Source organism: Mastomys coucha, unplaced genomic scaffold (assembly GCF_008632895.1).
Source record: "Mastomys coucha isolate ucsf_1 unplaced genomic scaffold, UCSF_Mcou_1 pScaffold18, whole genome shotgun sequence".
Classification (NCBI taxonomy): domain Eukaryota; kingdom Metazoa; phylum Chordata; class Mammalia; order Rodentia; family Muridae; genus Mastomys; species Mastomys coucha.
In genome coordinates, this window is record NW_022196900.1 from 111,390,900 (window position 1) to 111,407,289 (window position 16,390).

General features: G+C 55.9%; 1 protein-coding gene across 4 annotated transcripts in view; it reads right to left on the reverse strand.

Moving 5' to 3' along the window:
* Espn (espin) overlaps window positions 1-16,390 on the reverse strand; it is a 33,870-nt gene that overhangs the window by 1,951 nt on the left and 15,529 nt on the right. The window contains exons 6-14 of one of the 4 annotated variants that reach the window (XM_031379614.1): window positions 13,423-13,624; window positions 12,037-12,311; window positions 11,197-11,244; window positions 9,338-9,562; window positions 9,055-9,247; window positions 6,666-6,811; window positions 6,327-6,590; window positions 1,718-1,797; window positions 1,621-1,632 (exon numbers count right to left, since the gene is read on the reverse strand). In XM_031379614.1, coding sequence (XP_031235474.1) covers window positions 1,621-1,632; window positions 1,718-1,797; window positions 6,327-6,590; window positions 6,666-6,811; window positions 9,055-9,247; window positions 9,338-9,562; window positions 11,197-11,244; window positions 12,037-12,311; window positions 13,423-13,624 — 1,445 coding nt within the window. Of the gene's footprint in view, window positions 1-1,620; window positions 1,633-1,717; window positions 1,798-6,326; window positions 6,591-6,665; window positions 6,812-9,054; window positions 9,563-11,196; window positions 11,245-12,036; window positions 12,312-13,422; window positions 13,625-16,390 lie in introns of all 4 variants that reach the window. The other 3 variants (XM_031379615.1, XM_031379612.1, XM_031379613.1) reach the window with 3 other exon arrangements.

Consider the following 16,390-nt stretch of genomic DNA (forward strand, 5'->3'; position numbering starts at 1 on the left):
GAGAGAGACAGAGAGAAGCAGGGAGAGAGAGACAGAGAGAGAGAGAGGAAGATGGGAGGGGTCTTGATGTAGACAGAGAGGGAGAGAGACAGAGAGAGAAAGACAGGGAGAGAGAGACAGAGAGAGAGAGAGAGAGAGAGAGGGAGATGGGAGGGGTCTTGATGTACTGCAGGCTAGCTTCAAGCCTGCTGTGTGGACAAGGCTGACTCTGAACTCCTGCGTGCTGGAATTACACACTTAGCCACCACTCCAGGGGTTTTGTTCTGGTCCCTTTGTCTTCAGTTTCATTTAGTTGAATGTGTGCGGGTGTCTGCCTGCACGCACATCTGTACAGCACATATGTGCCTCGTGCCTAAGGAGGCACTGAATCCTTTAGAACTGGAGTTACATATGTTTTTGAGCTCCCTGTGGCTGCCGGAAGTTGAACCTTAGTCCTCTGGAAGAGAGTAAGTGTTTCTAAGCACCGAGCCATCCCTCTAGCCCACAACTCCAGAGTTCTGTGATACTAGGGACTGAAGCCAGGCTCCCAGTATGCTAGGCCAGCACACTACCGACGGAGCCACACTCCTAGCTCCTCAGGACCATTCATTTTGAAATGCTGAAATAACAGTTTTCATACACTGGGTTAAAAGTAGTAAAATTAAACTTACCTATATCTTTTAAATTTTTCTCAATATGGCTACTACAACGTTTCAAATTACAAATGTGGGCTGGAGAGATGGCTCAGCAGTTAAGGGCACTGACTGTTCTTCCAAAGGTCCTGAGTTCAAATCCCAGCAACCACGTGATAGCTCACAACTATCTGTAATGGGATCCGATGCCCTCTTCTGGTGTGTCTGAAGAGAGTGACAGTGTACTCTCATACATAAGATACATAAACAAATCTTTAAAATTATATATGTGGGCACACTATATTTCTATATGACAACACCAGGCTAGATTCCTGTGTACAGAAGTTCAGTTGAAAGGAACACATGGATGATCGAGTTTATTGGCCCTAGAACTGTACTTGCGGCTGGAGAGATGGCTCGGGTGTTAAGATTGTATACTACTTTCCAAAAGACACAAGTTCGATTCCCAGCACCCACATTGGGTGGCTCATTACCACTCCAGCTCCAGGATCTGATACTCTGACCTCCACAGGCACCTGCACTCCTACACTCCTGTCCACACAGACACAGAATTTAAAAGGAAAACCCAGCAGTGTACGATGGACAGGGCTTTTTGTTTTGGTTTGGGTTTTTGAGATAAGGTCACACGTAGGTTGGGTGAACTGTGAAGTGACTGTGAGCCAAGGATGATCTTGAACTCCTAATCCTCCTGCCTATACCTACCAAGGGGCTCATAGGGATGTGCTAACCCAGTTGGTGAAATGCTAGGTTGCTAGGAGACGGGGTCCAGGTAACTTAAGAATGTAATCAGAGCATCAGAGCTAGGGTTTGAGGGACAGGTGCTAAATAATTAAGGGTCTTGTGTCATTATTGGGAGCTGAAAGGTTATGGTAAGAGATCTGAAGTAATGGGCTGGTGAAGAAGCAAGGGGACAAGCCTCTGGGGCTGGGTGTGGGAAGGGGGCTGGGTGTGGGAAGAGGTGGCAGGTTTGAGCCAGGACCGCACTTACCGCTTCTGCTCCCTGGAAAGAGAAAGAGACAGTGTTAGGTGGTCGCACACCCTCCAAGACAGTCAAGACAGGACGCCAAGCAGTCTCCTGCACTCACCTCTCCTCCTCCAGCTTCTTCCGAAGAATGTCTCGTCTCCAGGCAGGCAGGTTGGCCAGCCGGGCCTCCTCCTCTTCCTCCTGAAACAGAACCACAGCTTCAGGACCAGTGTGGCCTGAGATTCCCACGCTGGAGGCATGCAAACCCAACCCAGAGGATGGGCAGAATTCAGGAACAGCAGAATATACATGTCTTTGCAAGAAAAGATCTTTTTTTTTTTTAATGGCCTCCTATGGTGCAATCTGATAAGGGTGCTTGGTGACAGCCTGTGTAGACAGGGCCTCCTGCTGTCAGTGACCCCCCATCCAGTTTGCCACAGAGATCAGAGGAGGTGAAAAGGAAGACAAGCCCTGGTTTCCCACAAAGCAGGTGCCTAGATGGCCCCAGATCTGCCTTCCAGCATTTCCTCTAAGCAGATGTAGACTTGGACCACATACTTGGTCAGCTCAGGAAGGCCCAGGCTGCCTCTGGCTCCCCTGTGGAGGACGCACGCTTGCTCCTTTCTTAGTGGCACGGGGGTGTTTCACAACTATGAGGCTATAATGACATGGGGAGGGGGTAGCGACACGGCCTACAACAGTGTTTTATTCCTTCCACGTTACAGAAGAGAAGGGGGTCTGTGCACATCACACACCACACAGAACACTGCACAGGTGACCACAGGGGTAGCAAAACCTAGAGATGGAGAGATAGAACCCTCACTGCCTCAGGGAACCCAGAGTCCCTTAACTCAGAACGCTTCTGTTGTCTGGCTTCGAAGAGAGAATACCTGGTCTGTCCCCCACTCCCACCCCCCAAGCTCACAGCCGGCTCACTTCCTCCCTCCTAGGGACTACAAAGGTCCTACAGAAGCAGACTTCTTGAAACCTGCTTCTGTCTGATTCTGGCCTCTAGATGTCAGACAGGCATCCAGGCACAACACTAAACTCTATATTTGCGGTCAGATGTCAAAGAGTTCTGCCTCCTTCTCCTTCCAAAAGGAGAAGCTCCGGTCAATATAGCGGCAAATGGCCTCATTACTGAATTCTCCCATCTCAGAAACCAGCTCCAAGGGCTCCTCAGTTGGGGGTTCTGAACTAGGCAGGTCTGAGGTTGGGGGAGGTGCAGCGGGAGGCAGTGCAGGGGTTGGGTCCTCTGACAAGTCCTCCGGTGGGTCCTGTGATGGAGCGGATTCTTCGGTGAGCTCCTTCTCTCTTTCCTCCCTCTCTCCCTCTCCCTCCTCCCCTGTCTTCTTCCTGTCTTTCTCTTCCTCTCTCTTCTCTTCTTCCTCCTCCAATTTTTCCTTCTCTTCTTCCTCCTTCTCTTCCTCCTCCTCCTCTCCCTCCTGGTCTTGTTCCTTCTCCTCCCCTTCTTCCTCCTCCTCCTCTTGGGTCTCTTCTAGAGCCGGCTCAGGCTCGGGGCTGTCTCCGAAGAATTGGCGCCTGAGGTCTTCGAAGCCATCGTCCCAGCTACGTGTACCGGCCTCCACCTCTTCAAGCACTGCACGGTGGAACCGGCGGATAAGCTCCCACGGGTGGCTGCCCAGACGGTCGAACATCTCGTAGCACAGCAGGTGACGGAATTTCCGTTCCTCTCGGCTCAGTCCCATCTCCAGCAGCTGGAAGTAGCCTAACATGAAGAGATCCAGGGTGAGACTGTCGTAGCTCCGCGGAGCGCCGCCGTCGAGTGGTGGCAGGAAGTGTTCGGGCCAGTACAGACCATGGGTAAGCTCCCGGCCGGGTGCCTGGCGCGCTGGCACCTGCCTTAGCAGGCTCCTCCAGCGGCCCAGCAGTTTGCCCACCATCTGACGCTGCTTTAGCAACTGTAGCAGCCGCTCTTCAGGGCTACGGTCCGAGTCCTCATGCGCTGGTTGCTGCTGGAGAATGTCTTCTTCCTCTGGGAGGGGACCGGCGCCGGAGGCCACAACCCGGGGCAGCAGTCTGCGCAGGCGCGCTTGGGCATGACGCCCCGGTCCTTGGAAGGTCCACTTGCGCCAGTGCTCCAGGAAGAGGTAGACGATGCGCTCCTTGCGCATGTCGATGTAATCCTGGACGCCAGGCAGCTCGGTGGAGAGCGGCGGCCTGCTAGCTAACTGCTCAGGCTCCAGAAGAGCTTCCTCCTGGTGCCATGGCTCCGACGAGTCCAGAGTGTCCAGGGGCTCCTCTGAAGCCCACAGGCCATTGGCGATGGCGGCTCTCGGCTCACTGGAACCGACTGCCACGTAGTCCTCTTCGAGGATGGGCTCCCGGTCCGGGGTGCTGGCGGGCTGAGGGAGCTTGCGGCGCAGGCTTGGCGTGGGCGCTGCGCCCTGGGTGCGCCGTTCGTAAGCGGTGCGGAGGTCCTGCACCGAGACGCCACATTCGAGGATCTCCCGTGCCACCGCTTCCCGGCACCAGCTGAGCGAATGAGAACGTCCCAGACAGAGAGGTCCGGGCCTTGAGGGTGCGTCTGGCAGCGGCGCCAGCGGTTGGCCAGTGTCTGCAGCTAGCAGCTCCGCCAGATGCGCGGGCCGTCCGCCCAGCGCGGCCAACAACGTGGCCATGCTTTTGAGAAGCGTGGAGATCTTGCTGCACCAGGCAGGCAGGTTGGCCGCGTGGCCGTGCATGCGGCGTGGGTCGACGGTGAAGCGCGGAGCCGACAAGGCAGCCGAAATCGGTAGCAGCTGCTCCAACTCCAGTTCTAGCTGCTCCAGGCGAGCCTCCAGCTTCTTTGCCTTGTGCAACACCTGCAGGTTCTCAATTTGCTGCTCGATGCGAAGGATGTCGGCCTCAGTCATGAGTTCACCAAAAGGTCCCAGGATGGCGTTGTGTTCGCGGGAATACCTCCAGCCCTCCGGGGGATAGCAACAGGAGCTGGCAGCGGTTAGCTAATGCGGGGAAGACAAAAGAGGGGAGGGGCGCGTCTCCCTCTGGCCCAGCTCCCGCAGCAGAGCCAAGCCGGCGACCTTTTGCTAGTCCTGGGTGGTGTAATGGCTCCGTTGGGCTGCGTTTGCAAGGACTGACCGCCTGGCTGGCGGAGAGATTGTACTGCAGTAAGGCTTCGGCTCCCGACTCTGAGCAGTGTTCACTGTGGTTGCTGGTAGAGGGCACTGGCTGGGGCTGCGGTGCTGCCTGAGGCAGGGAAAGCGGGCCTGCAGACCGGGTCTCCACTTGGTCGCTCATTACACCACCCAAAGAACATGCGAAAGGCGTCGAAGCTGTGAGAGGCACAGAGGCCTTCCCCTAACTGATCCACAGCCTGCTATTTCTAAGCCAGGCCCCAGCGCTCCTTTCTTGTCACCAGATCACAAAGCCTTTCTCAGGCTTTCTGTGGTCCAGGTCCCGCCTAGTCCAGGGGTCAGTGTGTCACATGCCCAGATGAAAGCGTCCCCCTCTGTCTCTCTGTCTCTTTCTCTGTCTTTCTGCCTCTCCCCTCGCCCTCCTCCCCATCCTATTCTACTCTTAAAGAGACTAAAGTTACAGTTGACCCCACTTCCCCAGTGACTACCCCCAGCATTCTCAGGGGCCGAATCCCTTCCAGGCAGCTAGCACAAACATGCATCCTGACTCACACTAGCTACCACACACTCCAGGGTCACCCCAGAGACACATCCATTGTGACTTCGAAACCAACCCATCCTTCCTGCCGCCTCTCTCCTCACTCCATACTCTTCCTAATGTGCTCTTGTGTGTCTCCCATTCCCATCTCACCCTGGGCTACTATATCACCACCTTCTACCCTGTCACCACCCCCAACCCACAGCTGTCAACCGGTTGGTCGATTGGTACCTAAGTCTGCTGTGTTCCTGACCCACCCAGTGTCTTATAAAGCTCAATTTTCTGTGACCCTAGACCCACCCAGTGCCTTTTTTTTTTTTTTAGGTTTCTCGAGACAGGGTTTCTCTGTATAGCCCTGGCTGTCCTGGAACTCACTCTGTAGACCAGGCTGGCCTCGAATTCAGAAATCTGCCTGCCTCTGCCTCCCAAGTGCTGGGATTAAAGGTGTGTGCCACCACCGCCCAGCCACCTAGTGTCTTATAAAGCTCAATTTTCTGTGACCCCAAGTTGTCACTGTCACATCTTAGAGACACTTGCTGGTTACACACACACACACACACACACACACACAGATAGCAGGCATTGGTATGTTCATTGTGAACCCTCAGAGGACACAACCTTAGTACAGTACGTGGCAGTCGGGGAACATTTGTTGGATGACCAAACCACCTTCCAGATGTGGGACTTAGGGCTGAACAAGGCTCAGCAGCTGGAGAGTGGCTGAACCAGGACAGAGCTCAAGTCAGTCTGGATGCAAAGGCCTCTTTTGGCCGCTCCATGTGGATCCACCCAGGAGCTCGTTAGAAATGCAGGATCTCAACCTTTACCCCCAAAGCACAATATACTCTTTAATAAGGCCCCTAGTGACTCGAAGGTGCATCAGAGTTTGATAAACACTGACAGCTCACTCCAAGGGACCACTAACAGTAGGAGGACTGAGATCAGTATATGGAGGGTGGTAGCTTATATTCCTGCTTTTCTCCAAGGTTAATGGGCTTTGCTGGAGGTCAAAGGATCAAAAAAGGCCTCAAGGTGACATAGGAGACAGGCTTAGTGCAGACCCTAGGGCTGTCTAGGAAGCCATGCCCACCCACCTTCCTCCGCTGTTCCTCTTCCTCCTGCATCTTCTGCTGCATCTTTCGGACCATCACCTGGCGCTTCCACTCCGGGATGGGCCGGCCCTGCTCATCAAGTGAGGGGATGAGGGACTCCACGTCCAGATGTACTCCTGGTGCTGGGGTGGCAGGTGGTGCTGGCACTATGCTGCCATTGAGCAGTGGCTGAGGCCCAGAGGCTGGTGGGGTGTGGCTCCAAGCCCGAGATGGCGCAGGTGACACGGGAGGCTGGGGTGACTCAGGCTGCCGGGAGAAGCAGTAGGGCTGAGCACTGGGCAGGCACTGGGAGCCCGGGCGGGGCACCCGGCCAGTGCCTACCTGGGCGGCTGGCTGCCCACTGCCCGAGAACACTGTTGTCAGTCCCTTGCTCTGCGGTGTTGGCTTCAGGCTCTTGCCTGCCTTTATCTCAGCCAGCAGCTCTGAGTTATCACCCGTTGGGGACATCATGTTGAAAGATTTGGTGCCTGCTCACAGGAAAAGAGGTGCTCAGTTGAGGGAAGGGTACCATTCACGTTTCCCTCCTGCCCCCAAGACCCCCTCTCCAAGCCAGATGGGAGGGGCCCACCTTTGGGCCCAGAGGAAGCTCTCCAGATCCTGGGATATGGAAGGTAGCTTTCAGGGCACCCAAAGGTGGGCCATCAGCTCCCAGTCCATGGTGACCCGACCAGGTCTTACTCACTGGGCATACGGCCCCCACCTAGAGGCCCCTGGGAATTCATGGTGGCTCTTGGGCCAGCCGTGGGGACTCCAGCAGATGTCTGCCCACCATCGACTGCCCAGCTCCAAAGCACGGACCCAGCTAGCCACCCAACCTTTGTCCTGGGTTTTCTGGCTCAGCCTCACTAGGGCGGAGTCTCCCTATGGCCCTCTCCCTTCATCAGCAAAGCCAGTGACCCTTGGACTGAGCCAGCTGGAGCCTCCAAGGCCATAAGACTCAGGACCCTGGCGTGCCACCCAGCTGGACCTTCCCTGGCTCCACACCCACAGACAGACAGCAAGACATACTGACTGCAAGCGGAGGAGCATACATTTATGGCAAAGCAACTGCGTGGCCCTGGGGGACCTTGGTAGGAGGAGCTTACTGAGGACTGGGAGAGGGCACAGGGAGAAGGGCCAGGCCAAAGGCATGCAAATACCTGGGCAGAGTTTGCATTTCCCAGCAGGGCTGGCGGAGGTGAATGGATGGCGGAGGAGTACTTGGGGAGGGTTTTGGTGCCCCAGATCCGGGTAAGAATAAAGTTATACTAAAGGCCCTTAGATACCAGGGCTGGTGACCCAGAGCACAACCCAAAGAGGAGGATAGCGTGCTGGAAGCCTGGCGCTGGATGCTGTGATGCCGAGGGTGGGTGTTCAGGGTATCAGGTCCTTTCACCTGTTGGCCCCTAGCAAGCCCTTTCCTCAGTCCCAGACCCATTCTGCCTCGTTTTCTGGGCAAGCCACCTCCCCCGCCCCATGCCTCAGCCTCAGCCTGGAGCCCGCCAGCGGCCCAGCTACTCACTCTTCCTGTGTCTCAGGACTCTCACTTCTAGGAACGGAGAGGAGAGAATTGACAGAGAAGTTAGAGGAAGGGGGGGTTGGGGTGAATCAGGGACAGCAAGAGGGCCAGGGAGGGCAGGAGGGGGAGAAGAGGGGTGGAGCTCAACTGCCCTTGTGACCCTGGCTCAGGCCACTCTGGGGCCCCACAAGGGTGGTCCATCTAGACCTCTAAGGGAGGCCATCTTAACCCTGAGGTTGGCTGGAGCAGCCAGAGTCTATTTTCCTTTTGTCCCTACTGCAGTCTTCAGAGGAAGGAGAATTCTGTCATGCTGGGGACAGACGGAGGAGGGCTTTCCAGAAGCTCAGCCAGGAGTGGGCAGGCGACTATAGGCTCCATAGGAGCTGCTCTGAGCCTGGTCAGAGAAATATGCAGCTTGGGCTGGAACCATCGAGTACGGTTTCCGCACTGAGCCGGGCCTCACTAGGATGGGAGGACCAGAACCTTCCAGAATCCCTGGCAGAAAGCAGTGTCCAGCAATCCAGGGCTCCAGTTTAACTTGTAAACAAGGATGCGAAGCCCAGTAGTGGAGAATGTGCCTAGCAGGCTCGAAGGGGACCCTGAGTTGTCTTCCACAATCAACACACACACACACACACACACACAGAGGGAGAGAGAGAGAGACAGAGAGAGAGAGAGACAGAGAGAGAGAGAGAGACAGAGAGAGAGAGAGAGACAGAGAGAAAGAGACAGAGAGAGAGAGAGAGAGCCTAAGGAAAGGAAATCGTGATGGGTTGTTGCCGCCTGGACTTTAGTCTTCCTCAGCCAAGCACAGCTGATCAGTAAGAGTCGGCTGAGAAAAGCTCAGGGAGTGTGCTTAGCTCGAAGGAACAAGAGTTAGAGAGACTGAAGATGCAGGGCACAGGAGCCCTCTGTCCCTCCCGCAGGTTGCTCAGAAACATCTGCCACCAGAGCCTCGCTAGCTAAAAAAAGAGAAGGCCCTGAAAGGGCAGGTGCCTCGCCAAAAGCCACACTCAGCCCAGTCCTGCCGTGGGACCGAAGCAACTCAAAACTTTGCTCCCCGCATCATCAACAGGGTAGGGTCTGGAAAAAAAGAGCCCGGAAGAAGGAAGAAGGACCAGGGGCGTCGCAGCTGGGGAGGGGGCGGTCTCTAGTTTCCCTCCCCCTTTGCAGCTGGCGCCGCCCCCACCCCTGCATCCCGCCCCTACTCACTGCCAGTAGAAGACGAGGAACGACGCTGCCCGCAGGCTGCGCCCGCGCCGTCGATGGGCAAAGGTGGGGCGGGTGGCGGCGAACTCAGGGCCTCGGGCAGCGGCGGCGGCGGCGGTGGCGGCGGCAGCTCCCTGGACGCTTTGGAGTTCGCCGAGCAGCCGTTGTGCACGTGGTTCCCGGGGAGCAGCGCCGCCTGCGGGGGAGCAGAAGGGCCGGAGAGTGAGGAGTGTGAGACCCGGCTGGGTCCGGAGCAGCCCGCGGGTGCGGGCTGGTGGACACGCACCTCCTCGCTGTGGGCCATGCCCGGGCGTGCGGCCAGCGGCTCCCCCAGGCGGCGGCCCAGCTGGCGGTAGTAGTCCCCCGTGCTGGGCTGTTTACAGAACGAGCGCTGTTTGCGGTCCGCGTCCTGCCTGCTCAGTCCGGTGATGTGCCCGCGCAGCCCCGAGTCCTGCCTGAGCAGCCCCGAGTCCTGCCTGAGCAGCCCCGAGTGGCCGTCGCCGGAGCTCGGCTGAGGGAAGACAGTGGCGGATGATGCTCTTGGCCCGGATGCCCCCTCGAGCCTCCCTCCCAGCTCTTTGCTTGGGGGGGCTCGCGGCCCTCGGCCTTCGTAGGGGGGACGCAGCTGGCCGCGTCCCTGGCTCCCCCCCTGGTTCTCCGTGGATGGGGCAGGGGTCGAGGGGACCTTGGCGAAAGGGCCGGCTCACAGGGAGGGGTCTGGGTTAGGGCCAAGGGCACAGGGGCCCCTACGGAGGCCAGAAGGGGCGGACCCAAGGGCGGGGTAGCCCAGCCTGGACGCCAGGGGGAGCCTGCGCTGGAACTGCTCCCACTTAGCCCGCCCCGAGGGCTCGGCTGCACCCTGCTAGCTGCTCCACCGGCCGCGCGTGAGCGCGCGCGAGGCGCCTCGAAGCCTTTCTGTCGGGGGTCGCGGCCTGGAGGGGCCCCTGTCTATAGCTGGTACCCAGGGAGGCTTCTGCTTGCTCGGGGCCCACAGCCTGGGGCTGCTCCTACCTGCGACTGTTCCGGTGGCCCCCGCTGTGCACCTGGCGGCGGGGGCGGCACGGACCCGACACCTGCGTTACCTGATCCTTCCTCTCAGGTTACAGCCCGGCCCGCACGCTGCCCGCCTATGAGCTCAGTCGGCCTGACATCACCCAGGGTCCGCCAATCCCAGGCTTAACCCCCAAGCAGGCAGGGGTGTCACGGAGCCCCACTGCTCTGCCACCGGCCAGGGGCGGCTCCGCCCCCTGCACTCCTTCTGCCGCTAGTCCGGTGTACCCTACCTTCAGCCTCCCCGCCCTCGGTCGTTTGCCGGGACCGCAAGAGGGCCTGACCTCGGACAGTGAAACTGCTCATTTTTGTCCACCCACCCCTCCATTCCAGGTCGCGCCCTGGCCTTTCCCTCCCGCATCTGGAACCCATCGCTATCCATGTAAACGACACCACACCCGGGCCCAGGCCTCAAGTTTCAAGTGTGGCCGGGTGGGCTCCGGTGACAAAACCACTTCTCGCTCCGTTGCTCCCCGCTAAGGCCTGCGCTGAGCGAGGGAGAAGAGGTGGTGTGGCTAAAGACCAAATGACCAGGTGGGGGCTGTCCCCTAACCCCGACCCACGCTCGTGTGTCTCTGTGGCCTCAGACCCTGGTCCCCACTGCACAAGGTTCACGTGACAGGAAACACGACACGCCGGATTTGTTTTCTGGGTCAGCCAACCCCTTCGGCACCCACTAGAGCCACGGAGGTGTACCCCCCTCAACCCAGTTCTAACCGACAGTTTAGTCACCCACGCCTGAGGGGGCAAGGGACGCAACTGCACACAAAGGGCCCTTTGTGGAGCCTATTAGCGCCTGCACTTCTGCATGAACACACCACACAGGGGCAAGGGGAAGGCCTGGCACTCAGGCCCAGTGTTGGGGAGTGGGCAGGGCTTGGGGCAAGCCCATATGCTGTGCCAGGCTTCGAAAGCAGGATAGCCTCCACCACCCCTACAATTTCTGTCCGGGTTTTTATCTCTCCTCCAGAAGGAAAAAAAAAAAAATCTGGGAGAGCTTGGTGCTCTGAAGGGCAGGAAAAGAGTGGTGTGGAGTCCCCTGAAAGCCGTCCCTCCCATACCGCCTCCGCCCCATGGCCTTGTGACCTGGCTCACCTGTGCAAACTGATCTCTCAGCTCCACCTCAGGGTGGCATGCCTTGGGCTGGGGAGAGAATTGCAAGGTCTGGGCTCTGGCAAGACTTTATGGGTTTGCCACCCTACACCTGGCCACCTGTGCTCTTGAGTTGTCCCCTCTCCTCTCCCTCTGACGAGCCCTGCTATCACACCTGACCCTCCTTTGCTCCCCTGCTCCAGCCTTGGATGTTCTAGTCCCTCACATCGATCCACCCCTTCCAAAGGGGTCCCTTCTTCTTACATGGGAACTCCTCCTCAACCCACCCTGGAGTTATAGGGTGGGAAGGGCAGTTAGCATTGGAGAAAAACCTTTTGAGACAGGGTTTCTCTGTATAGCCTTGGCTGTCCTGGAACTCACTCTGTAGAGCAGGCTAGCCTTGCCTCTACCTCCCCAGAGCCAGGATTAGAGGCGAGTGCCACCATGACCTGGTTCAAGTGTCCTTAGGGTACTTTTCCTACCTGAGCCCTTTACTAAGAGTGTTCACAGTATCTGCAATCCTTTTCAGCTAACTCCAGGGTAGCCTTGACACTCTGTGCAGGATGCACCACAGCTCCTCAGTAGGCCTGACTAACTGGGTCTGCGTTCCTTCAGCCTCAACTCCTTATAGTTGACTATAATGGCGACTTTGTCCCCTATACCATCTCCAATGGTCAGCCTTCAGCTTTCATGGACCTTGGCTAGGACATCCAGTTCTCAAACTTACCTTGGGCCCAGGAAGCCCCATTTGTGACCACAAGTCAACCAGGCCAGTTCCCCATTGGCCCCGTCCCCAGTCAGCCCAGTCCTACTGCTAGCCAATAAGGCGAGCTTTCTACCTACCTCTTTCTTGAGCGAATCCACTTCCACATGGCGAAGCTTGTTCTTGGTCTGCATGTAAATGTTATCCAAATGCATCCCCACAGGGGGATTGGGGGCTGGGTAGCCCGGTGGAGGTGGGGGCAGCCGGGTGTCTGCGGGTGGTGGTGGTGGTGGTGGGAAGCTTGGTGGAGGTGGTGGTGGTGGTACCTTCCCCAGCTTGCTCCGAGGTGAGCTCGGCTCTGGGTTCAGCATGTCCATGTAGCTCTGTAATTCTGCAGCTCTTGCACCCGAGACCCCTAGAGGCGCGCGAGGCAGAAGAACAAACAGAATGTTTAAGTTTGCAGAATGTGGGCTAGTGAGATGGCTCAGCGGATAAGAACATCTTCCAAAAGTCCTGAGTTCAAGTCCCAGCAACCACATGGTGGCTCACAACCACCCATGATGAGATCTGATGCCCTCTTCTGGTGCGTCTGAAGACAGCTACATTGTACTTTTTACAGTAATAAATAATCTTTGGACCAGAGCGAGCAGGGACTGAGCGAGCAGGGTGGGCCGAAGCGAGCAGAGGTCCTAAATGTCAATTCCCAACAACCAGATGAAGGCTCACAACTATCTGTACAGCTACAGTGTGTACTCACATACATAAAATAAATAAATAAATCTTTGAAAAAAAAAAGTTTGCAGAATATACCCCAGATCCAAGCTGTCTCAGTTGCATACAGCTTATCCAGTGGCAAGGCAAACTGGGGCCACCGCTGGTGTGGCTTGCTGTGGCCTCCCCAGCAGGCAGGAGGGTGATGCTTCCAGGTTTCAAGGGGACACTTTAGGAAGTTTTGGGTTCCAGGGTCCTATGGAGGAGGACCACCTGGCAAGGGTCAGGCAGGGCAGGAGTCTAGATGGCTACACTCAGCCAACTCTTTGGGCCACCTGGTGGTGGGAAGCAGACACTGCAGGTGGTTGGACTCCTGTTCAGGGTGTGGTCAGTGTGTACACACATGCCTGCCTCTGTGTGAGGGCTTTTGTTCTGTGTGTCTTTAACCTTGTATTTACATGTGTCTGTGTTGGACTGGGTGACTCCGAGTGTGGGTGTCCATGTTTGTAATAGGGAAATGGAAGGCTTCTGTTTGTGCAATATAGGTGTACATATGCATATTACCAGTATAAGCGTGTACCTGTGCTTGTGCATGCTTACATGTATACTCTGCACACCTGTCCACATGTGCATCTTTGAGTTTGGTAGCTTAGAACCGAGATCACCGAGTCATGTGTTGGGCACATGCGGGTTTTGTGGCAGGGAGCTATTGGGATGGACAAGTTCACGTGCATCCCCCTCCACGTTAAGACATCAACTGGAGCAGACGACAGACAGACAGAATGGCCCTGGGTTTGACTCGACCATCCACTTACCTCGAGTCAACTGCTGCCCCTTGCTGCTGGAGTGACTGGAGGAGCAGGAGTCATAGTTGGAGAGCGTGCTGGTGGGTGAGCCAAGGTCAAAGGTCAGCGGCTGGACCGACATGGTGGTGTTGGGCGAACACATGCCGGAGTCCGGCTGCTTTGCCTCCAGGTCCATGGATGGATCCCGGGACAGGACTCGGTGTTCCAAGCTCTGAGGGAAAAGGAGGTAGATGTTGGGCTCCAGGGTCCTGTGAGGATAACCTCCAGGCCAGGGCTCCTATCAGGCATCCTCTCCAGCAAACTGCCGAGCCACTTCCTGATTTCTGCACCATTTCTGCTTCTTCTTAGAACAGGAGTCAGGAGCAGACGCTCCCAGGTATATTTCAGGCCTCAGAGAACCGCCCACCTGGCTCTCCTCATGTTCAGGAAAGTGGACACTTGGGAAAGAGGGTCTAGCCTGTACCCCAAAGGGATGCAACCTGTCTCTCTCCTCTAATCAGAGGGCAGAAGGCCCTCTCTCCTATGCATCTGTGGGCAAAGGACCCCAGGGGCTGCTACTGCAGGAAGAGGAAGGATGCACTAAACTCCCATTGCCCGGCTGCAACCTAACTTGCTTGAGCTGCCTACCCAAGGCCAGTGCACCGCCTAATGGTGATGGGGGGTGGGGGAAAAGGCTGGGCCCTAGATGGGATGTGCCAGCTGAGGCTGCCAAGTCTTTCATCCTCCCTCCCACCAGTGGGGCCTCGAGGTGCAGGCCTGCCCCTCCTGCTGGGAGCAGGTCAGGGTGAGGGGCCACTTACATTGCCCATGCTATCTCTGCTACCGGCAAGCCTGCTCCTCCTCCTCCTCCGTAGCCTCCTGCCCACAGCTACTCTTCCCTGCCCCTTGCCCCTCCCTGCCTGAGAAGTGTCACAGGCCCCCTGGGAGAGGGAAGCAGGCTGGCACCAGGTAACGGCTCAGCAGCCATGTTTATTGGCTCTGTAATTAGTGTTTGCCTTTTCTGGGCCAGCTACCTCGGTGGCTTGGATCTGTCATTGCCGCTGCTGGGCCTGCCTGAGTGAGGGAGCCAGATCCTGATGCCTACCCCATTCACTTCAAGGGGTTCAGGCCCTGTTGTCTACCCTGTGAAGGGAAAGGGAGCCCCAGAAGGTGACTTGGGGTGGTGGGGAGAGAGACAACCTGCAGGTGCTCTTTTCTTGACTGGCACTAGGAGGCAGCATTGAGACCCATCCTGACTTCTGTAGACTCTAGAAGCTGGGACACGGGGGCATAGGCTTTGGAGCCTGGAAGAATACCTTTAATTTCCTGTCCTCTATGCTATGGGATCATGAGCACACTATGTACTAGTACTTTCTGCGTCTGAGTTGCTTTATCTGTAAGTGGGAATATCGGTGTTTGCAAAAGTGTTGGAAGTTGGTGACAGACCACTGCATGTCACCTGGTACATGCCTTAATCATGACGTGCCAATCATAGGCAAAGATGAACTAGGTCACACCTGTGGAGCACAGGCCAGAGAGCCTACCAGGGTCAGAATTCAACAGTGGCTTATGGCTGACTCGGCAGCAGAGCTGGGGCCAGGTAGGCTCTCAGGAGGGGCTGGAGGTCCCTGCCTGGGAGGCTCCCAGGGCCCTGGGACTACACACTTGCAGCCTGAGAATAAAGATACTCCAGCTGGAAGGACTTCACTCCTGGTCCAATAGAGAGCTCTCAGCATCCATGTTGTATGCCCCATGGTGGGATGCCCATGACCTCACTCTGGGAGGCCCTCCCTCTCCTAACCTTTCAGCCAGCTTGATGCCTGGGCACTGCTGTGCTGCTCAGATCCCAGCCAGGATCAATCCCACACCCTAGCAAACAGAGCAGGCCCATTGGCCTTCTCTCCTCCAGGCTTCGTCTGGGAATCTTTCTCATGGCTGAGCTAGGCCCTGGAGATAGCATCACTGTAAGAGGGGCTGTGAGACCCATCCTTTTCCTCTTCTTCTACTGCCCCAAAGTGAGCATTGACTTATCTGGGACAGGGCCCTGGACTTGGGGACACTCACATCTGAACCTGAGTCTTACTGGGTCCTCTTGTGGCTTTGTAAACATATTATAAAATAATTTTTTTAAAAGAATTATTATTGTAAATGAGTACACTGTAGCTGTCTTCAGACGCACCAGAAGAGGGCGTCAGATTTCATTTTGGGTGGTTGTGAGCCACCATGTGGTTGCTGGGATTTGAACTCATGACCTTTGGAAGAGCAGACGTTGCTCTTACCCGCTGAGCCATCTCACCAGCCCCTATAAAACAATTTACAAGCATATATCATGTTTTGGTTATGAGTTAACTACAAAGGGTGTAGATGTGTACCAGTCAAGAAGGGTGGCTCCTGTCAGGTGCTATGGTACATGGTTGTAATCCTAGCTACTTACAGGAGGAGAAACACAAATTTGAGGCCAGTCTGGGCAACTTAGTAAGATCTTATCTCAAAGTCAATTTAAAAGGCAGATGGGGGAAAATCTGGAAGTGTAGTTTAATGGTACATCACTTGCCTAGCACTCCCAAGGCCCTAGGTTCAGCCCTCAAAGAGAAAGAGAGAAAAATAGAGAGAGAGAAAGAAAATGAGAGAGAGAGAGAGAGAAGGAGAAAGAGAGGGAAAGAGAAAGAAAGAAAAAGAGAGAAAGGAAGAGAGAGAAATAGAAAGAGAAAAGGCAAAAGAAAGAGGAACAGAAAAAGAGGAAGAGAGAACGAGTGAAAGAGAGAAAAAAGAAGGAAAGAGAGAAAGATAGAAGAAAAGGAAAGAGAAAGAGAAAGAAAGAAAAAGAGAGAGAAAAAAGAGAAAGAAAAAGAGAGAGACAGAGAAAGAGAAAAAGAGAGAAAGAAAGAAAGAGAGAAAAAGAGAAAGAGAAAGAAAAAGAAAGAAAAAGAAGTAGCCGGGTGGTGGTGGCACACGCCTTTAATCCCAGCACTTGGGAGGCAGAGGCAGGTGGATTTCT